Source organism: Bufo gargarizans, chromosome 6 (genome assembly GCF_014858855.1).
Source record: "Bufo gargarizans isolate SCDJY-AF-19 chromosome 6, ASM1485885v1, whole genome shotgun sequence".
Classification (NCBI taxonomy): Eukaryota; Metazoa; Chordata; class Amphibia; order Anura; family Bufonidae; genus Bufo; species Bufo gargarizans.
Window position 1 is genome coordinate 196,667,420 of NC_058085.1, and position 23,605 is coordinate 196,691,024.

Genomic DNA, 23,605 nt, shown 5'->3' on the forward strand with positions numbered 1-23,605 from the left:
CACTCCAGCATACAGTCCTATGTAAGAAACATCACTCCCACTGTCTTCAGCCCCTCCAGCATACAGTCCCATGTAAAATACATAATTCTCCCCTGCCTTCAGCATACAGTCCCATGTAAAATACATAATTCTCCCCTGCCTTCAGCCTCTCCAGCATACAGTCCCAAGTAAAATAAATCACTCCCATTGCCTTCAGCCCCTCCAAAATATAGTCCAATATAAGATACATCACTCCTCCTGCATTCAGTCACTCCAGCATACAGTCCCATGTAAGATACATCACTCCCCCTGCATTCAGTCCCTCCAGCATACAGTCCCATGTAAGATGCATCACTCCCCCTGCATTCAGTCACTCCAGCATACAGTGCCAAGTAAGATACATCACTCCCACTGTCTTCAGTCCCTCTAACATACAGTCCCATGTAAAATACATCACCCCCCCTGCATTCAGTCCCTCCAGCATACAGTCCAATGTAAGATACATCACTCCAGCATACAGTCCCATGTAAGATACATCACTCCCCCTGCATTCAGTCACTCCAGCATACAGTCCTATGTAAGAAACATCACTCCCACTGTCTTCAGCCCCTCCAGCATACAGTCCCATGTAAAATATATCACTCCCACTGTCTTCAGTCCCTCCAGCATACAGTCCCATGTAAAATACATCACTCCCACTGTCTTCAGCCCGTCCAGCATACAGTCCCATGTAATTAGATCCCCCCACCTCCCTCTAACATACAGTATTCAGTACACTACAAGGATTATTATTCCTCCTCCCTTCAGCCCCTACAACAAGGTCCCCAAGTAAAGAGAACCGCCAATCTCCTCCTCCACAGTCCACACACAGCCACCTGCAGAAACTCCAGTATAATCCTGAGGCCCCGCCCCACGGATGACGAGACCCCGCCTCTTCCTATGACATCATACCTGCCAGGATCCACTCCACCATCCTAGTCACTACCGGAGGGGAGCACCATGGTGTCGGCAGGCAGTGCCTCGTATTTCCAGAGAACTGGCATCGTGTGGATGGCTGTCATCTCCCTGGCCATGGGCTTCTTCACAGTAAGGGGGCTGGCTGAGGGGGCGGGCAGGGCCGTAGGAGAAGGGAGCAGTCTATGCTGTGCTCGGCTGCAATTGACTGAAACTCTTAGTGATAGACGTACAGTGACATGTGACACAAGTGGCAGCTCAGGTATAGTCTATGAGGAATGACAAGTCACAGGGTTGTCACATGCAATCCTGCTGTGCCTCCAAGCTTTCTCCGTATTACAGTCACCATAGCTGGATCCTGCTGGATTCCCACTGGGGGAGATTTATTGAAACTTTATTGAAAACTGGCTTAGTTTCCACCACAACCAGAGTGAACCTTTAATTTTCCAAAGGCGCCCTGAAAAATGAATATTGGAATCTGGTTGCTAGGGGCAACTAAGCCAGTTTTCCTTTGCACCAGTGTTGATAAATCTCCCCCACTGGGTTTCTTTCTGCCACAAAAAATACTGCAATATATATATTATATGGGACACAGTTATACTACATGTCTACTATATCTTCTAAATGTATTACAGGGGTTTTCTGAGACTTTATTACTGGGGGTCTGACACCCAGGGGCCCCGCCAGTAAGCTGTTTGAGAAGGCACCGGCGTTCGCAGTAGCACATTGTACAGCCGCCTTCTCTCAGCTCGCCAAGCACAGTGCCCTACATTGTATAGCGGCTGTGGTTGGTATCATGCTTGGCTCCATTCACTTCTATGGAGCTGAGCTGTGCCTAGGACAGGCCATGTGACCAATGAATGTAATGTCCCTGGCCTAGGAAAAGCTGAGAGAAGGCTGCGGCGCTACTGCGTTCTCCAACAGCTGATCCTCAATGTCGGACCCCCACTAATCGGATATTGATGACCTAACCAGAGGATAGGTAATCGGTGATAAAAGTCTCCAGAAACCCCCGTTAAAGGGATTCTGTCACCTCGTTTTAGCCTATAGAGATGCGAACATGAGCGGCTAAAGCACCGCTAGCATGTCCGCAATATACCTGTCCCATATCTCTGAGTGGTTTTATTGTGTTTAAAAAATGATTTTATAGATATGTAAATGACCCTGGTAAGGATCCCAAGGGGCTGTAATAACCGTTCTGGAGCCCAGCCACGCCCCCCTGTGAGAAAGCCCAGCACCGCCTGCGGCGTTCTCCGAATCTCCTCCTTGCTCACAAAGTTAGATCGCCGTGAGCTCGCACATGCGCAGTTCTTTCCCTGAGGCTGATGCCAGCACAGGGAAGGAACACTATGCCAGAACTGCACTTGCGCGAGCTCGCTCATCGCGAGATAACAGCGATCTAACTGATTCGGAGGACGCAGGCGGTGCTGGGCTCCTTCACAGGGGTGCATGGCTGGGCACCAAGAAGGTTAGTACAGCCCCTTGGGCTCCTTACCAGGGTCATTTACATATCTATAAAATCCTTTTTTAAACACAATAAAAGCACACAGCCCTATAGGACAGCTATATTGTGGACATGCTAGCGGCGATCTAGCCGTGAATGTCCGCAGCCCTATAGGCTAAAACGAGGTGGCAGAAACCACACACAGCTATAGACTGTCCATTACGTATTATAAAGGTATTATTGTATGAAACACACTGCTATAGACTGTCCATTAAATGCTCTCTGTGATTGATATGCTATTGCTTCCATTTGCAGTGGACAGTTTTCTGGCCTACACAAGTCCCGTATGAGCAGCTAGGACCTCTAGGATCATTTGCACAGTTCATGGTTAAGAATCACTACAGAGCATTATATATTGGGTATGTATTGCTTTAAGGAGTGGCTTCAGGGATGGACTGGAAATTTAATGTGGCCCTGGAAAAAACTAAAAGTGGCCCCATGTTGTAGGCGGAATCAAAGGTGGGGCAACACAAGCAGGGTCAGCAATACAACAGGGCAGCCCAATATACTGCCCCAGCAGCTGTCCATCAGTGGTGGCCATCAGTAGCTGCCACTGTTCTGTCCTGCACCTCCTCCAGTTGTTTCTGGTTAAGGTATGGAGTGTTGGGCTTAGAAGGTGAAATTCGGGCACCAGCACTAAGCGATCTATACCTTCAGTGCTGCCTATACTTCCCCTAATGACCGCTATATTGCCCAACCCCAGCCTGTGGTGCCTGTGTCCCTCCGCCATTTCTGCACTGCCTCATGTAGTAGCCTGTAAGGGTGAACAACAGGGCAGGGAGCCATAGGCTACCATGCTCGGCCGCAGTATTCAACGCTATCCTAGATCTGTGGACAGCCATACAGTTGAATTCAGGAGGGCACCTAAGGCATCAGCCGGGAACATAACGGCAGTGAGGAGGGCTTGGGTGCCCACCATGCCATCGGCCCACCGGGAAATGTTCCTGTAGTGTTTGTGGCCCGTCAACTACAGAGTGGTTTCTAATGTGGCTCTCAGAGTTGGTAGCCATCAAGACTAGAGCCGTTACTAGATTGTTCTAAAGTTGCCCTTTTGTTATTTAAAGGCTAGGTGCACCTTTTGGGGCAATTTTTTTTTATTTATTATTGCATTATACTTATTTTAAGCTAAAATAATTTTTCCAATTGGTCTTTATTAACTATATGGAATCCTTTTTTTGTGTGTATAGAGCGGAGATGCTCTACCAGCTGCCCGTGGGTTGTCTTTTCTGTCATCTGAGGAGCAGATGGACTCCTTATCTCTGCTATCTGACCTTTATGAACACAAGCTCAATCCTACCTTACTGATAAGCATGTGGCATAAGCGTTTATGACCTCTCAGCAGATTAGAGATCAGTCACACAGCAGTTAACCCTTTGTGACTGAACAGCTCAATATTTTTAATAAAGGCCAATTGAAAATATGATTTTAAGTTAAATGCAATCATAAAAAAACTACTCCAAAGGTGTACATAGCCTTTAAAGGGGTTGTCTCACTTCAGCAAATAGCATTAATTATGTAGAGGAAGTTAATACATGGCACTTACTAATGTATTGTCATTGTCCATATTGCTTCCTTTGCTGGCTTGATTACTTTTTTCCATCACACTATACACTGCTTGTTTCCATGGTTACGATCACAATGCAAACCAGCAGCAGTGGTGGTGGTGAAGAGCTGTATTTACATGCAGTGATCACCTCCACAGTATAGGGAGGCGTGATGTCTATTGCTAACACTCGTCCTCATACAGATTCATAGTTTCTGGGCAGCAGGTCGCTGTTACACAGCACGATCTGCTTCCCAGAAAGGGTGATTAAGGGTCCATTCACACATCCTCCACTGTTTTGCGGATCCACAAAACGCAGACACCAGCCGTGTGTGTTCCGCATATGGCCGGCACTATAATGGAAATGCCTTTTTTTGTCCGTATCTACGGACAAGAATAGGACATGTTCTATATTTTTGCGGGGCCGTGGAACGGAAGTGCGGATGTGGACAGCACACTGTGTGCTATTCGTATCTTTTGCGGCCCCCATTGAAAATGAATTGGTCCGCACCCTTTCCGCAAAATTGCGGAAGGGATGCGGACCCATTTTGCGGACGTGTGAATGGACCCTAAGATGTCTACACAAAATCACTTCACCCGATGTACAATGGTTTTGCTCGTTTATTGGGTAATTTCTGGCACCATTTACACTAGCAAATTATCAGGAACAAAGCTTCGTAGAAAAGTTCCTCCCTGATCATCTGCCCAACAATTGTAACATAGTTTGTGAGGCTGAAAAACTTGTCTCTCCTGTTCAGGCAGTGTAAGGGTCCATTCACACGTCCGTAGTGTATTGCGGATCCACAATACACCTGGCTGGCACCCACATAGAACTGCCTATTCTTGTCCGCTATTGCGGACAAGAACAGGACATGTTCATTTTTTTTTTTCCGGGGCCGCGCTCCCGAAATGCGCATGCGGACAGCACACTGTGTTCTGTCCACATCCATTCCTGCCCCATAGAGAATTAATGGGTCCGCACCCGTTTCGGACAATTGCGGACACATTTTACGGACGTCTGAATGGAGCCTAATGGGTATCAATGTCCTGGCTTTAGTCTGTACTAGTGAAGGGAGCACATGCCAGCTTTATCACACAGCCAGTGTTTGTTCAGGGATTTCCATCAGTGATTGGGAGCCAAAACCAGGTGTGGGTCTAAAATACAGAACCGAATGAAATACCTTATCGCTATGTAGGCTGTACCTCACAATCACTGATCAAATACTGATTGTATAAAAGCGACCTTAAGGCACCTGCATTACCAGATGAACTGCTGTTTAAGGGTAGGTTCACCTGTGCAGCAGGTAAGTCCAGCAGAGGAGCAGACCACTGGAATTACTGTATCCAACATAGCCGGGCACTGCCAGATCCCCATACACTGAAAATCCCAGCGTTCTTCTGCAAATATACCTGTTATACAAGATAGAAAAAACATGCCTGTCACTGTAGCAGTTGCTCCGGGCCCCACTGTAGCAGTTGCTCCGGGCCCCACCGCAGCAGGGAGCCCGGGCCGGCATACTACAGTCTAATGTCTAGAGAGGCTTGATAATTGCAGGAGGCAGACAGCGGTCTCGTCAGGCAGCGCAGGACCCCTCTCTCCCCATCACCTATGAACCTGCTCAGCTCTGGAGGCCCGGCCCTGCAGTGAGGAGTCTACATGATGTTTTTTACCAATTGCTGCGCCTGGTGGGGGGTTGTATGGCAAGCGTGGGCAATCTTGATTAGCCGATGGAGTGGGGGTTGCACGGGAGGAGTGGTTTGTGGGGTGGTGGGGGTCCCGTTCAGAAATGTACTGTGGGGTCCAGTCATTTCTAGTTACGCACCTGACAGGACACAACCCATGTAAAGTCGCTGTTTCTAGAAGACAGGCGTGTTTTCTAAACCTGTACGCCACCATATAAGATCAATAGGGCAGATTAATCAGTCACGCCATACTTATAAAACCACAGCAAACCATAAAATCCAGGAGGCGTCCATAGTGAAAATAGACTTTGCTCACAGGAGTGAGTTCTGCAAAGCATGGCTGAACCGTCTTCCTGTGAGCACCGCTGCTGAATTAGTCTGCATATGTCTCCATTTAAAGAGGACCTTTCATGGGTCCAGACTTTATAAACTAAGTATCAGGGTATGTAGGGCATACAGCGGGGATCTAATAGCGCTTACTATTTTCTCTGGGCGCAGCTCCGTTTGCCTGCTGTGGCCCCTGTTACATTCTCCCGCCCAGAGTTTCTCAATGGGCGTCTCCTTCTCTCTGTGCCGTGCCGCGATCCAATCACAGCGGAGAGCGTCACAGCCAGGGAGAAACAACAGCTCGCCTTCTCTCTGTGCCGTGCCGCGATCCAGTCACAGCGGAGAGCGTCACAGCCAGGGAGAAACAGCTCGCCTTCTCCCTGTGCCGTGATCCAGTCACAGCGGAGAGCGTCACAGCCAGGGAGAAACAGCTCGCCTTCTCCCTGTGCCGTGATCCAATCACAGAGGAGAGCGTCACAGCCAGGGAGAAACAACAGCTCGCCTTCTCTCTGTGCCGTGCCGCGATCCAGTCACAGCGGAGAGCGTCACAGCCTGGGAGAAACAGCTCGCCTTCTCCCTGTGCCGTGATCCAGTCACAGCGGAGAGCGTCACAGCCAGGGAGAAACAACAGCTCGCCTTCTCTCTGTGCCGTGCCGCAATCCAGTTACAGCGGAGAGCGTCACAGCCTGGGAGAAACAGCTCGCCTTCTCTCTGTGCCGTGCCGCGATCCAATCACAGCGGAGAGAGTCACAGCCCGGGAGAAACAGCTCGCCTTCTCTCTGTGCCGCGATCCAATCACAGCGGAGAGCGTCACAGCCAGGGAGAAACAACAGCTCGCCTTCTCTCTGTGCCGTGCCGCGATCCAATCACAGCGGAGAGCGTCACAGCCTGGGAGAAACAACAGCTCGCCTTCTCTCTGTGCCGTGCCGCGATCCAATCACAGCGGAGAGCGTCACAGCCAGGGAGAAACAGCTCGCCTTCTCCCTGTGCCGTGATCCAGTCACAGCCTGGGAGAAACAACAGCTCGCCTTCTCCCTGTGCCGTGATCCAATCACAGCGGAGAGCGTCACAGCCAGGGAGAAACAACAGCTCGCCTTCTCCCTGTGCCGTGATCCAGTCACAGCGGAGAGCGTCACAGCCAGGAAGAAACAGCTCGCCTTCTCCCTGTGCCGTGATCCAATCACAGCGGAGAGCGTCACAGCCAGGGAGAAACAGCTCGCCTTCTCCCTGTGCCGTGATCCAGTCACAGCAGAGAGCGTCACAGCCAGGGAGAAACAACAGGTCGCCTTCTCTCTGTGCCGTGATCCAGTCACAGCGGAGAGCGTCACAGCCAGGGAGAAACAACAGCTCGCCTTCTCTCTGTGCCGTGCCGCGATCCAGTTACAGCGGAGAGCGTCACAGCCTGGGAGAAACAGCTCGCCTTCTCTCTGTGCTGTGCCGCGATCCAATGACAGCGGAGAGCGTCACAGCCAGGGAGAAACAACAGCTCGCCTTCTCTCTGTGCCGTGCCGCGATCCAGTTACAGCGGAGAGCGTCACAGCCTGGGAGAAACAGCTCGCCTTCTCTCTGTGCTGTGCCGCGATCCAATGACAGCGGAGAGCGTCACAGCCTGGGAGAAACAGCTCGCCTTCTCTCTGTGCCGCGATCCAATCACAGTGGAGAGCGTCACAGCCTAGGAGAAACAACAGCTCGCCTTCTCTCTGGCTGTGACGCTCTCCTGTGATTGGATCGCTCCACATGATAAATGCCATTTACTGAAATGAGACGACAACTTTGAGTCTCCATCACAGATAAGAAGTGAAGCATAAAACCCTCGGTGGACTCCATTATAGTGTCGGGCTCCTTTGTCCCTGGCTGGAGTTCAGTTTCTGATGGAAAGTCCTGCGCACTCTCTCCAACATCTGTAAATAGATTTGCTCTTTGGCCTCTATGGACAGAAGTGTAAGATGGCTGAATGATAAACGTGCAGCGCACAGTGCACATTCCACACTTGACCTGGAGTCGGAGTAATGTAGATGGAAGAATTCAAGGTAGTTAACCCTTTTCTGTGTATGGACGTACAAATATGTCTTAATTGCCATCTAACCACACTAGGGCACAAGGGCTACTGCAAAACATGGCTCCGATTAAAATACTTCAGCAACTGCAAGCAATTTTCCGTTTCTCGGTGTCCAGCTATATTTTGCGTCACAGCTATAGTACGTTAGGTAATTGCTGTTCATGCAGTTTCCTTGTATATTGTCGGCAGTACATGACCCTATATGATTAATATTCCTCTGTACTTCTTGTTTCAGGTTTTGGTTAGCGTGGGCCGTGCACATTTGCGAGGCTTTATACAGTTTACGAGTCTGCAGGTCAGTATGTAATGGTATAGATATATGAATGCATATTGCTACAATTATTAGAAGAATATGAACAACATTGCAAGATACCTTTTAAAGGAGGTTTACAGTAGAAAAATATTGTTTAATCAAGTGCCCGCAGCAGGGCCCTGAAACAGAAGATTCCTACGTATTGGCTGTGCCCGCTGTTTCCATCTTCTGGCCCTTGCTCTGTTTCATCCAGCTGGCTGTGGACATGGTCACATGCACTCTACCAGCCAATGACTTGCTTCAGCAGTGACATGCTGCTTGTGGCCACATCACTGCTGAAGCCAGTAATTGGCTGGAGGAGTGCAAGTGACCATGTCCATAGCCAGCTGGGTAAACAGCGTGAAGACAGGAAAATGGTTTAAAAAAAAATAAAAACTTTTTCTGTAAGTACACACTCGGTTCGGCCAAGCAGCTATGTCTTTTCAGTGGGGTGAGCGGAGAAAACCGCTGTTGGACAACTGTAATTTACCAGGAGAAAAAAAAATCAGGTGTTTAAGGCGTTGTCCACTTTTTTTTTTTTTTTTTTTATATATATATATATATATTGATGACCTATCTTAAGGAAAGGCTATTAATATCAGATCGGAGAGGGTCTGACACCCTGCCAATCATCTGTTTGAAGAGAAAGCAGTGCTTGTATGAGTGCTGCCTTCTTTTCACTGTTTGGCCTCATGCACACAACAGTTTTTTCACGGTCTGCAAAAACGGGGTCCGTAGGTCCGTGATCCGTGACCGTTTTTTCGTCCGTGTGTCTTCCTTGATTTTTGGAGGATCCACGGACATGAAAAAAAGTCATTTTGGTGTCCTCCTGGCCGTGCGGAGCCAAACGGATCCGTCCTGAATTACAATGCAAGTCAATGGGGACGGATCCGTTTGACGTTGACACAATATGGTGCCATTTCAAACGGATCCGTCCCCATTGACTTTCAATGTAAAGTCTGGAGTTCTCTTATACCATCGGATTGGATTTTTCTCCAATCCGATGGTATATTTTAACTTGAAGCGTCCCCATAACCATGGGAACGCCTCTGTTAGAATATACTGTCGGATATGAGCTACATCGTGAAACTCAGATCCGACAGTATATTCTAACACAGAGGCGTTCCCATGGTGATGGGGACGCTTCAGGTTAGAATATACTGAAAAACTGTGTACATGACTGCCCCCTGCTGCCTGGCAGGTGCTGCCAGGCAGCAGGCGGCAGACCCCCCCTGTTTTTAACTCATTGGTGGCCAGTGCAGCTGCCCCCCCCCCCCCCCCTGTAGTTAACTCATTGGTGTCCAGTGGGCCCCCCCTCCCTCCGCTGTAGATGACTCATTGGTGGCCAGTGGGCCCTCTCCCCTCCCTCCCCCTCCTAATTAAAATCGCCCCCCCCCCCCCCCCCCCCCCTTTCATTGGTGGCAGTGGAGAGTACCGATCGGAGTCCCAGTGTAATCGCTGGGGCTCCGATCGGTAACCATGGCAACCGGGACGCTACTGCAGTCCCGGTTGCCATGGTTGCTTAGCAATTTGTAGAAGCTTCATACTTACCTGCGAGCTGCGATGTCTGTGACCGGCCGGGAGCTCCTCCTACTGGTAAGTGAAAGGTCTGTGCGGCGCATTGCCTATAGCACAGACCTGTCACTTACCAGTAAGAGGAGCTCCCGGCCGGTCACAGACATCGCTGCTCGCAGGTAAGTATGAAGCTATTACAAATGGCTAAGTAACCATGGCAACCGGGACTGCAGTAGCATCCCGGTTGCCATGGTTACCGATGGGAGCCCCAGCGATTACACTGGGACTCCGATCGGTACTCTCCACTGCCACCAATGAAAGGGGGGGCGATTTTAACTAGGAAGGGGAGGGAGGGGAGAGGGCCCACTGAACACCAATGAGTTAACTACAGGGGAGGGAGGGGGGGCGGCTGCACTGGCCACCAATGAGTTAAAAACAGGGAGAGGGGGTCTGCTGCCTGGCAGCACCTGCCAGGCAGCAGGGGGCAGTCATGTACACAGTTTTTCAGTATATTCTAATCTAAAGCGTCCCCATCACCATGGGAACGCCTCTGTGTTAGAATATACTGTTGGATCTGAGTTTTCACGAAGTGAAAACTCACCTCTGAAAAAGCTTTTATGCAGACGGATCTTCGGATCCGTCTATATGAAAGTAACCTACGGATCACGGATGCCAATCTTGTGTGCATCCGTGTTCTTTCACGGACCCATTGACTTGAATGGGTCCGTGAACCGTTGTCCGTCAAAAAAAATAGGACAGGTCATATTTTTTTGACGGACAGGAAACACGGATCACGGTCTCGGCTGCAAAACAGTGCATTTTCATTTTTTTTTTTTTTTTTTTTTTTTTCCACGAACCCATTGAAAGTCAATGGGTCCGCGAAAAAAAAACGGCACAACGGTCGTGTGCATGAGGCTTTTACCTGCATGCTGTCACAACGAGACCGGTGAGCAGGTGTAATTACAGCTCAGCCGTTTCATTCACTTTTATGGGATGTCTCTAGTATTCACTTAAAGGGAACCGGTTATCAACTTCATGCTGCCCATACTAACGGCAGCATAAAGAAGAGACAGGTGAGTTGATTTCAGCGGTCTGTCATTTATAAGTAAAAAGTAAGTGGCTGCAGAGAACCAACATCACAATCATTGCAGACTGGGACTGGAAAAGAGTCACGGCCACCTGAGAAGAGTCCTGGTTATTTATAAATTCCGGCTCTCCTGCTGATGACTGACAGTCTTCTACCGAGTTTTCTCTCTTTCTCTCTAGGAGAGAACTGCCAATCATCAGTAGGTAGGTGAGAGCGCAGGAGATTATGAATAACCAGGACTCTTCTCAAGTAGATTTGACTCTTTTCCAGGCCTGGGCTGCAATGATTATGATGCTGGCTCTCAGCAAACACTTACTTTTCGCTCATCAGTGACACACCGGTGAAATCAGCATTGCGGTCACTATTTTATGCTGCCCTCAGTGAGATCTGCATAAAGTTGTTGACAGGTTCCATTTAAATAGGAAGGTGTCGTTCCATAGAAGTGAATCGGACGGCTAAAATGTAATTGCATCTGCTCACTGCTGCAGTGTCGACAGCCCAGCAGGTAAACAGTAAAAAGAAAGGAGCTCTTGTATGAGCGCTGCTTTCTATTCAAACAGCTGATCAGCGGGGTGTTGGACCCCGCACGATTGGATATTGATGAGCTATCTTGAGGACAGGTCATCAATATGGGGAGAAAAAGGGGAAAAAAAGGACAACTACTTTAATATTCAGTGGACCTGATCCTTCTCTCCCTCAACAACAGCTGTTATGGAAGGATTAGGAGCTCCCTAAACACAATAGATTGTCAGCCAGCCCCAGCAACGATGGAGGGTTCAGCTACCAATAGTGTAATGTGTATGGGGAAATACCCCTTTCATGGTCAAGATGAGAATAACCTGAGTAAGCATCGGCTAGGGTGGGCAGATTTTCAGGAACATTTAAGTTGGCTGTGCTTCTGTTTCTGTAACAGCCATAGCAGTGTATAGGAGCTATGCAGTCTCTAACTCTGGAACTACAGAAACTGCATAAGATGCTACGCTGTTTGTATGGCTCCCGTTCATTGCCATGGGAGTTATGGAAGGAGCAGAGCACAGGCTGCTCGACCATTTCCGTAACTCCACCTACCCCTGGCCGGTGCATACTCAGGTTATTCCCATTAGAGATGGCATTGCGTTTCGCCCGGCGCTTGTTTGTGGCGAACTTTGCTCGTTAACCTATGGCCAAGTTCGCATGGGCCATATTATTTTGCATTGTGCTGAACTTTGACCCATGACACATCCATCAGGTGGGACAGCCAATTGAGATGTTTGAGCACGTGGACACCTATAACATACCCCATCTGGCAGCAATTTTACATTCTGTGTTTTGCCAGTGTAGGGAGAGGTTGCTTTGTGGAGCAGGGACAGGCTGTTAGGGACACTAAACGCTAGCTATAGGTGTGATATACTGTGGGGTGTGATATACTTTCTAACATAGAAATATTATACTGCATTTGTATTGTGCAGAAGCTGTGTGCGGTTCAGCTGCGATATCGCAGGTATATGGAGGGACAGGCGTTATTGGAACAACTATTTGCAACTGGTGTGATATACCTGTTGCCCCAAGAAAAATGATTGAGGGGTACACTATACCTGCTTCTACAAAATACTGATTGAGGGGTGCGATATACTGGATTCCACCAAATACTGATTGAGGCCTGCGATATACCTGCTTGCAACAAATACTGCTCTTCTCTAGGGACTGTGGCACAGGGTCATTTTGAAAATGACAGGCAGAGAAAGAGGCAGGCCATTCCACAGAGGTGGTAGGGGTCGGGCAGGTGCACCAGGCCGGAGCCTAAGTGGGAAGTTATAGAAGGTGCGTGCGATTACGTCAAAGGACACACCAGAGTTGGTTGAGTGGCTCACTCGGCCTTCCGCTTCTGCACCCTCCTCACTCTGCTGTGTGCACCCCCAAAGACACCACCTCCACCATAGCCTTTCCACTCAAGTCAGGAATTATTTTTCCCATCCATTCTCGGACCTTACCGATGTGCAGCCATTCTTGGCATTGGATGAGGAAGAGAAGGTAGCAACGGCTGCCACCCAGCGGTCTGATGACAGTACCCAGATCAGCCCAAGGAGGGTGGTCCCCGCGTTTGCTGCCTACTCCAAGATCTCTAATGTCAGTGAAGGTGATGATGATGACGTGTCGATGGACGTTACGTGGGTGCCCAGAAGAGAGGGAGAGAAAGCAGCAGATAGGGAGGAGAAGCAGGCAGAACTCGCAGTGCACACGATTCAAAAAGCAGACTGCAAATGTATCTGGAGCGAGCCATCCACCATGCACAGTCACATCTTGTGCTCCCAGGATGACTGCACATGGCTCCGCAGGGTGGGCTCTTTTTAACGTGTCAGCTGCTGACAATAGTGTTGCCTGTGCTGTCAACGCATAAGTCGCGGTAAGCCCAACACACGCCTAGGAACGACCGCCTTAAGAAGACACCTGGCCTCCCATCACAGAGCCCAGTGGGAGTCAGAACCCACAAAGCCACACTCCCGGCGCTCCATTCATTTTCTATGTGGCCGGCAAAAAATAGCGGCTCGGCTATTTCCATCGGCCCCATAGACATGAATGGGAGCAGGGGCAGCGCATGCACAGTACGCTCCCATTCACTTCTATGGGTAGCCGGCTTGTGGTGTCCTCCAGCCACCACCTTGCGGGGTTCCCAGCAATGGGACCCACACCTATAAGACAACGGGGGCATATCCTAGCGATATGTCCCCATTGTCTATGATGAGACAACCCCTTTAACATGCAGCAATCAGGTCCACTGTATGGGGACAAGCGATCTCTACCATGATTGCTTGTCCCCATAGTGGATCATTTTTTCTGGGCAGCCGACCCCTGTGTATACAGAACATTTTGCTGCCCAGAAACAATGCTTTTTAGTGTCAGCCGAAGGACACAATCTCCCAATGAACAAGTGCTTGCTCATTCATCGCTTTATCACTGGCACCTTTACATGAGCCAGTTATTGGGAACACTTGGCTACAGTAGTGTAGTAAACTAAAGTGTACACTAGATGGCAGTATGTTCCAGTAAGAGATATTATTAAATCAAATAAGTTCTCACACATAAAAGTATTCCGAGTCTTCTGTAATATGGCATCTGTCATTCGGAATCCAACAGGAAAATCCTCTGTATGCCTCTGATACAGGAGCAGTACTATAATGCTCAGTAACTATATGCGCTAGCCGTGGCACCCTTTGGATATTTGTGTTAATGATCATCATGTATAAATTAGTCCATAAGTTATATGGCCATCATGAGGACGGTGATGCAGTTGTATAGTCGTTGGTGCATTTGGGGCCCTGGACAAAATATCCGGGGCCCAAGCCCTAGATGTTTTGACCCAGAGATGACCCTGCCAGAACAACTTTGGGTCAGGCTGACCTAAACTGAATTCGATGTAGGGTGTCTCGCTCTGTATGCTAGAAGTGAGTTATTCAAAGGGCATCTGTCAGCAGATTTGTACCCATGAAACTGGCTGACCTGTTGCATGTGCTCTTGGCAGCTGAAGGCATCTTTGTTGGTCCCATGTTCATATGTGCCCGCATTGCTAAGAACAATAATGTTTTAATGTATGCAAATGAGCCTCTAGAAACAAAGGGGGAGTTGCTGTTACACCTAGAGGTTCTGTTCTTTCTGCAACTGCCATGCTCTCTCCACTTTGATTGACAGGGCCAGGACCAACACAAATGGCTTAGGCTGCCAAGGGCACATGCAACAGGTCAGCTAGTTTCACAGGTACAAATCTACTGACACACTCCCTTTAACCCCAGCTACTTATTCAAATCAAGAGAATGCCAAGAGTGTGCAAAGCAGTAATCAAAGCAAAAGGTGGCTACTTTGAAGAACCTAGAATATGACATATTTTCAGTTGTTTCACACTTTTTTGTTATGTATATAATTCCACATGTGTTAGTTCATAGTTTTGATGCCTTCAGTGTGAATCTACAATTTTCATAGTCATGAAAATAAAGAAAACTCTTTGAATGAGAAGGTGTGTCCAAATATATATATATATATATATATATATATATATATATAATGTGTTTGCTTTCAATATTTTAAAAGGGTTTTCTGATAAATAATTAAAAAAGAATATATTTTTTTATATATATAATATAATTTTTAGATCTCTTTAATGTTTCTTGTTACATTTGGTGACTTTATATGCTTTTTTCCAGCAATAAAGGGATCACTGACTCTGGAGCCAGACTGCAGTGGCTTGTACAAACCTTCCTTTTTGGAATAGCCTCTCTCCGTCTCCTCCTCAGATACAACCCAGGAAAGAAACGAAGATGAGTCAGGAGGAAAGCCTGGACATTGAATCGAGACCAATGTGCTTCCTGGGTTATTACATAGTTGACCCTTTATCAGTACCAGGGACCTATTATGTAAAATCCTACTAGATGTTGTCTTTTTTTCAAGTCAATCAACATGATGCCTCAATAATAATAATCCAATGTTATTAATCAATCAAAGTTAGGAAACAAAGAGAGAGCATTCTGATGCTAGGATGAGGAAACCTACTAATTGAAGGGCTCATGCACATGACCATGATTGGCCCAGGAAACACGATGCCTGTGTCTGCTGGATTTCCTGGGCCGACCGTGGCTCCCCTGAACTGACTGCATCAGTTTAGTACAAGAGAGCCACGATCAGATATGAACTGACTTCATCATGAAACACTATGATACAGTAAGATAAGTTCACAGGAGCCGTGGTCAGCCCAGGAGATCCGGCAGACACACGTGTGCATGAGCCCCAGTTTTGTGGAATGAACCACAAATGGTTACCTTTATGAAAATCATTCAATAGAATATCCTGTGTGTGAGCTGATTCTGGATTCTAGACAATAAACTACGATTCCTGTCTAAAGTTCTTGTCTGTTTTGTTTTAATATTGTGGGTAGTGACGTTCCACCAGTGTACTTGTTCTTCTGTATCGGACAATACAGAAAAGAGACAGAAAATTGGTAGATGTGCCCAGTGAAAGAAAGCTTGGTTCATAATTAGTTTTTTGCTTATTTTTCTTACCTGGCTCCTAAGGAAAGATGCACATCATGCCTTATAGTCTGTTTACTAGACTGCACCTCAGTGTAACTTGTGCTCGGTTATCAGGCTGCATGTACTTCAGTTATCCCTATCTTGACATTCATGGCTATTTTTGGAGATCCCACAGAAGTTAATGAAGAGAACCACCCATGCGTGGACACCTCTCCCGTCACAACAACCACAGGACAAGGCGTTGAGAACCTATTAAACAGGTATGCCAGCATACAGCATTTGGCTGCAGCTGTGACATTCCGTACACCTGCAGGTGTACGGCATGTGACTGCTCCTGCCAATCACTGCCCTCAATGTTAGGCCTCTTTCACACTACAGTATGTTGAATTCAGTGTTTTGCGTTCCGTTTTTCACGGATCCGTTGTTCCGTTTTTTTGCTTCCGTTGTGGTTCCGTTTCCGTTCCGTTGTTCCGTTCCGTTTTTCCGTATGGCAAATACAGTATACAGTAATTTCATATAAAAAATTGGGCTGGGCATAACATTTTCAATAGATGGTTCCGCAAAAAACGGAACGGATACGGAAGACATACGGATGCATTTCCGTATGTGTTCTGTTTTTTTTTGCGGACCCATTGACTTGAATGGAGCCACGGACCGTGATTTGCAGCCAAATATAGGACATGTTCTATCTTTTCAACGGAACGGAAACGGAATGCATACGGAACACATTCCGTTTTTTTGCGGAACCATTGAAATGAATGGTTCCGTATACGGAACGCAAAAAACGGACCGCAAAACGGAAAAAAAAAACGGTAGTGTGAAAGAGGCCTTAGTAAGCATCAGCAAGAGTACCCAACCAGTCCCGCAGAGAACTGCTGGAGAAAGGGGTGACTATAAGAAGAGTTATCATTGGAGGGCTTTCTGAGATTTTAAATATCTTCCACAACCCCTTTAAAGGGGTTGTCCGAGTTATTTTTTTTTGTTCTGTCTATGTTCCTAACTAGGCAAATATAACAACTTTCCAATTAACTCACTTTATCCCTAGTGCCTGATTTATCAGATTTGACTGAGGGTCACATGACTTGTGATGTCAGCTTCTCTCTCTGCTCTGATAAAGGTCGTTTACAAGCCAACGAGAAGTCACTGTGCTGGCCACTCCCCCCCCCCCCCCCCCCCCCCTTCACTGCTCTCTGCTAGGATTCTTAACCCCTTCAGCTGCACAGACTGGGTAGCAGCAGCAGTGACAATTCTGGGCACAGGAGCTGATAGACTAGATAGAGCATTGCACAAGGAGATAGGGGGGAAGATCCTGTGTGTATTAGCAGTGCCATTATACAGATGGGACTTGTAGTTCTACACATACAACATGCTGCAGAGTCTCCCAGCACTCAGGGCAGCTCTTGTAGCCACTCCCTTAGCAGTGCAGGGGGAGGGGCAGAGTGTTTTTATTGCATGTAAGCAAGGGCCAGAAAAGAACCAGGGAAATTAGGAAATACATTTTTCCCCTCACCTATGACGGCACCCTGTGCGACTCAGGACCTCCCATCAGGACAGGAAACCTGAGAAGATAAAAAGGACACACCTCCACCCAACACCAGTTTAGGTTTCCTGTCCTCCGGATGGGAGATCCTGAGAAGCAGCACTGCTGATGCTGAAGACGTACCTCCAAGACACCGGAGCTGGGGAAGGTCTGTGGCTGTATGCCGTAGGAAGGCCTATCCCTGGGGAGCGGTAGTTCTGTGGCCGCTCCCCATAAGTCTGCCTGCGCCTGCCCTCTCTCCGGCCCTGCGGGGAGCCGCTGTGGCTGTGTTCAGGCGGCTCCCCATGCTCTTCATCGCTCTCCCCGGTCCAAGATGGCGCCCGCGCGGGGCCGTCTCCTGAGGATGATGTTGGCGGCGGGGGGGGGGAGCTTCAGCCCTGCAGGACCCGGAAGTAGAGGCCGGAGCCTCTATACAAATCACGGCGGCAGGTTCAGGCAGCCAGCTGGGCACAATTTGGATGTGCCGTGTAGCGATCCTGGTTGCATCATGTCGGAGCCTACAGAAGGACGCGCTGAACCCCAGGAACCCTTGAGGCCTCCAAGTCCGGTATTGGTCTGAGGATGGGGAAAAAGGAAGAAGCTTCAATGGGTGAGAGCGTTTCTTTTTTCTAATATGGTGTTTTATATGATTGTCTCCTTTTTAGATCCCTAAGCCACCTAAAAAATCGTCTTCCAAGACAAAGCACAAGGAATGTGCGGAATGTAAGACGTCCCTATCTGCATCTTATCAGAAGGCGTTATGCTCAGCGTGTATAGACAAACTGGTAGCAGAGCAATCCCAGACCCTTACTAAGTCCATGACGTCTATTATCAAAGCATCCTTTAAAGCATTCAGTAAAAACCGTGCCAGGTCCCCAGATAGACCAGGGAGGGATACAGAGTATGACAGTATTGAGTTGGACTCATCCGACGATGGCGGAGAATCCGGACAACTATTTGCTAGTAATTCGGACTCTTCGGATGAAGATTATTCAGGGAGATCCTTCTTTTCCCCTGAGGATACGCAGCCATTATTGAAAGCTGTCAGAGCAACCATGCAGTTAGAAGACGTTAAACAGACCAGATCAGTTGCGGACCAGGCCTTTCGGGCATTAGGCCCTAAAAAACATAGGGTCTTCCCTATTCATGAAAACATGCAAGCGATCATTAATAGGGAATGGAAAAATCCTGATAGAAAATTTTTCTTACCCTCCTCGGTGAAAAGGAAATATCCTTATGAAGAAAAAGTTTCCTCCAGCTGGAATAGGGCCCCTACGGTAGATGCTCCAGTCGCTAAGATAGCTAAGAGATCTGCCCTCCCCTTTGATGATCTGGGTTGCCTTTCGGACCCGTTGGATAAGAAAGCAGATATTTACCTAAAACGGGCGTGGGAAACTTCCGCTACTTGTCTTAGACCCGCAGTTGCAGCCACTTGGGTATCCCGTTCCTTAAGATTGTGTATTGAACAGCTAGAGACACATCTTAAAGAGAAGAAGCCTAGGGAGGAAATCTTAGCTTCTCTTCCCACCTTTGCTAAAGCGGCGGATTTTCTAACGGATGCCTCTACAGATGTTATGAGCTTTGCCGCCAAATCCTCAGCTATGAACAATGCGGCAAGAAGAGCTATTTGGCTTAGATCATGGAAGGGTGACCAGGGGTCTAAGGCCAGACTCTGTGCCCTTCCGTGTGAGGGCGATAGATTATTTGGGTCCTCCCTAGATGACATCTTGGAGAAGGCATCCGACAAGAAAAAATGTTTTCTGGTCCCTCAGAAGACTCCCTTTTTTCGTAAACCCCAGCAGGGCTTTAGAAAACAGAGGGGTAAGCCATACGATAGAAAGGAAAGGGATAGGTTTCCAAGAAAAACTAGCAGCTTCCTTTTTAAAACCCAGGATAGCAAACCAAAGGACAAGCAATGTTGCCAGACTCCAGGTTGGGGGAAGACTCTCTGCCTTTCTCCCGGCTTGGGCGAACGTCACCCAGAACAAGTGGGTTTTGGGGGGGATAGCAGAGGGATTCAGGTTGAAGTTCCGCTCTTATCCCCAAGTCTTTTTCACCCATACTCCAACTCCAAAGGATCCTCTAAAATCCACAGTTCTGGAGAGAGAGGTTCAGTTATTGTTGGACAAAGGGGTTGTTTGCCAAGTCCCAAAGAAGGAGGAGGGCAGGGGGTTCTACTCCCCACTCTTTTTAATAAAGAAACCCAACGGATGATTCTGAACCTAAAACGGCTAAACAAATTCCTGAGATACAAGAAGTTCCGGATGGAAACTATAAATTCAACTTTAGACCTGTTATACCAAGGTTGCTGGATGGCAAGTATAGACTTAGAGGATGCCTATTATCACATCCCAATTCACTCTTCCTCCCAAAAGTATTTAAGGACGGCTGTTCAAGTAAAGGGCCAACTTGTACACCTGCAATACAGGGCACTTCCGTTTGGGGTCTCTCAAGCCCCGAGAATTTTCACCAAGGTCGTGGCGGAGATGGTGGCATTCCTTCGATCGTCTGGGATAGTAGTAGTACCTTATCTGGACGATTTTTTGTTCGTGGCCCAAACAAGGGAGCAGTTACAAAGAGAGCTCGTCCTGGTGTGCTCTCTGTTGAAGGATCTGGGGTGGAAGATGAATCAGGAGAAGTCTTGTCTAACCCCTTCTCAAATTTGCACCTTTTTAGGAATGCAGCTAGATTCCACGGCTCAGAAGACATTCCTCCCCCAGAAGAAAGTGTCCTCAACAATAGAGCGTGTGTGGTTCCTTTTCCGGTCCTTCCGATGTTCCATGAGAGAGGCGATTGCAATACTGGGGCACCTGACGGCTACAATTCCAGCCGTACCATTCGCACAGATCCACACAAGACCGTTGCAGTCTGACATCTTGAAGAATTGGAATGGTCTTCCACAAACATTAGAGGAAAAATTTCATCTCTCCTCCAGAGCAAGGCACTCCCTTCTGTGGTGGACGTCCGAGAAGAACCTCTCGGTAGGAATGCCTTGGTCCTTTATGGAACCCATGCTGATAACGACAGATGCCAGTCCGTGGGGTTGGGGAGCTCATTCGGGGGGAAAATACTGGCAGGGAAGGTGGGATTTAAGAACCCGGGACTGCACGTCAAATTACAAGGAGCTCAAGGCAGTAGAAAGAGTACTAAAGGTGGCAGTTCCAGAGGTCTCCAACACGAAGTTGGTCTTTTACTCAGACAATTCAACGACAGTGGCCTATATAAATCATCAGGGCGGAACAAAAGTACCATCCCTAATCTTCCTCTGCCAGGAAATTTTCAAAATAGCGGAAGACAGGAACCTGGCCTAATCCGCAATACATTTGAAAGGAAAAGAGAATACGGTGGCCGACTTTCTAAGCCGAGTAGAACTCAGGCAGAGTGGAGTCTGAACGAGGAGATTTTTTCCCAGATTGTAACAAAGTTTGGGACCCCATCTATAGACCTCTTTGCCACCCGGAAAAACAGGAAGACAAAGAGATTCTTCTCCCTAAATTATACAGAGAATCCTACAGCGGTAGACAGTCTGGCTAAGGATTGGAGCCAGGAACTCGGATATGCCTTCCCAACGATTTCCCTAATTCCGCAGGTTCTGAAGAAAGTGCGGAGGGAGGGAGCCACCATAATCATGGTAGCCCCCAAGTGGCCTTAGAGAGTCTGGTACTCCACCCTCTTAAGTATAGCCAGGAGCCCTCCATGGGTGATCCCTCCAAGGGAGGATCTACTCTCCCAGGGGCCTGTATGGCATCCCAATCCGGGGATTCTTCAATTGGCAGTATGGAGATTGACAGGGACATCTGGTTGAAGAGAGGGCTTTCTAGCAAAGTTGTTTCCACCCTTCTAGGTAACAATCTGAAAGAATAATCTTAAAACATAACATTTAATATCATATGCTGATAAAATCCTAGATACTATGTGCGAAAAATATATATAAAGAGATGAGCACGGTATAAGACCACTAGTAGCAGTGGCCCATGGTCATCTCAGTATAGTGATAATAAATTTTAAAGTGCGCGGCGGCACTGAGAGGGTAACCAGTGTGTCCTACCGGTACCCAGGGGAGGTCGTCGGCTGCTTCAACACACGATATTATAGTAGTCGTTCTTCCTGTATGGATGGTCGGATGAATCACTGGGGAGATAACAACCAGCTGACAGTCGAACACATGTGTGCAGGGTCCCTAAGGAACCCCTATGGCTGTCTAACCGGTAACCCTGTAACTAGAAGTGTGGTAGCAACCTGACCACAGGGCACTCGTCCTTGAAAGGACGACCCTGTCTGGAACCTTTCCCTAACTCTAAGAAACTATGTGTCCCTAAATATGCATGAGCATTGTCCCTACACGCATGTTTCACTGCCAGGACATTGGGCAGTTCATCAGGGGAGATGATGTGAAATAAAGCAGGTCAATCCTAGATGAAGTGGTCAGGCCTGCAGACCGAAAATGACCACCTTCGTGCACCTACTGACCATTTGACTGATCGTGTCATTTTCGGTCTGCAGGCCTGACCACTTCATCTAGGATTGACCTGCTTTATTTCACTATACTCTATATACTGCTTTATTTCACTATACTGAGATGACCATGGGCCACTGCTACTAGTGGTCTTATACCGTGCTCATCTCTTTATATATATATTTTTCGCACATAGTATCTAGGATTTTATCAGCATATGATATTAAATGTTATGTTTTAAGATTATTCTTTCAGATTGTTACATATATTCCGGATAATCTAGAAGGCAGATACACCTCGATCTGACCTCTTTGACCCTATTTATGATTTTTCACCCTTCTAGGTAGTAAAAAAACTTCAACAGCTAGGAAGTATAATAGGGTTTGTAATGTCTTTTTTTTCCTTTTTAGGTTCTAGCCCTGATCCATTTAGTCCTCCAGAAATCCCTAAGGTTTTAGACTTTTTACAAAGGGCTCAAGGCCTCCACCTTAAAAGTCCAGGTGTCGGCCTTGAGCTACTTTTTTGACTTCCAATTATCAATCCACCCGTGGGTCAAGCGTTTCCTTTCTGCCGCTGCCAGAATCTGTCCTTCTGTTAGACCTCTTTCCCCTCCTTGGGACCTGAACAGGGTCTTGGCGGCCCTAACCGATAGACCCTTTGAGCCCTTATTAGAGGTCCCTATTGACATCTTATCCATTAAAATGGATTTCCTCCTGGCTATTACCTCTGCTAGGAGGATCTCGGAGATCCAGGCCTTCTCGGCATATCCGCCCTATACGATCATCCAGGATAACCAAATGGTTATCAGGCCCCCTGCCTTCTTTCCTTCCCAAGGTTGTCTCCGATTTTCATAGGAGCCAAGACATTGTGTTGCCTTCCTTTTTTCCTAACCCCTCCAATAGCTTGGAGGAAAAGTTTCATTGCCTGGACGTTAAGAGATGCTTGTTAGTCTACTTAGATGTTACGGCTCCTTGGAGAAAGGACGAGAACCTCCTGGTCCAGTTTTTAGGAGGAAATAAGGGGAAAAAAGCATCCCGCAGGGTTATTACTAGATGGGTGAAGAAGGCCATAGCTAGAGCTTATATTTCCCTGGGTCTCCCCCCTCCTTCAGGTTTTGGGGCCCATTCTACTAGGGCAGTGTCTACCTCGTGGGCTGAGAGAGCTGATGTAGCTTTAGCCCAGATTTGCAGGGCGGCTACCTGGAGCTCCCCGCATACCTTTCTTAAACATTACAGATTGCAGCTCCATTCTGATGCCTTTTTTGGGGAAAAAGTCCTTCAGGCTGTTGCCCCCCCTAGGTTCTAATTATAGTTTATCTCGCACAGGGTGCCGTCATGGGTGAGGGGAAAACAACATTGCTTACCGGTAATCGTTTTTCTCGATACCCATGATGGCACCCGATATTTCCCTCCCCAGGTAGATATATATATATATATATTCATATGGCAATTTGCCAGATCTATATGAAGTAATATAGATTAAAAAAAAAGGGGGTCTTTAACCCTTTGTCATTTCTCTCCGGAGAACAATTTATTTCTTCCACTGGTGTTGGGTGGAGGTGTGTTTTTTTTATCTTCTCAGGTTTCCTGTCCTGATGGGAGGTCCTGAGTCGCATAGGGTGCCGTCATTGGTATCGTGAAAAACGATTACCGGTAAGCAATGTTGTTTTTTGCATAAAACTTGCTTAACT

The 23,605-nt window shown here is 47.7% G+C and overlaps 1 protein-coding gene across 1 annotated transcript; it reads left to right on the forward strand.

Annotated features, from left to right (window-relative positions):
* The first annotated feature begins 906 nt into the window (after window positions 1-906).
* Window positions 907-15,812, forward strand: TMEM254 (transmembrane protein 254). The gene is made up of 4 exons (XM_044298191.1): window positions 907-1,065; window positions 2,693-2,796; window positions 8,285-8,344; window positions 15,119-15,812. Exons 1-4 carry the CDS (start codon window positions 979-981, stop codon window positions 15,234-15,236), a joined length of 369 nt encoding a protein of 122 aa, XP_044154126.1. The 5' UTR covers window positions 907-978; the 3' UTR covers window positions 15,237-15,812.
* The last annotated feature ends 7,793 nt before the right edge of the window (window positions 15,813-23,605 follow it).

What these genes read in the sequence shown, in the direction of transcription:
- TMEM254 (XM_044298191.1), top strand. Translation starts at nt 979, where the DNA reads ATGGTGTCGGCAGGCAGTGCCTCGTATTTCCAGAGAACTGGCATCGTG. An exon ending in TACAGAGCATTATATATTGG is followed by an intron (nt 2,797 to 8,284) that starts GTATGTATTGCT and finishes TTCTTGTTTCAG; the next exon opens with GTTTTGGTTAGCGTGGGCCG. An exon ending in TACAGTTTACGAGTCTGCAG is followed by an intron (nt 8,345 to 15,118) that starts GTCAGTATGTAA and finishes GCTTTTTTCCAG; the next exon opens with CAATAAAGGGATCACTGACT.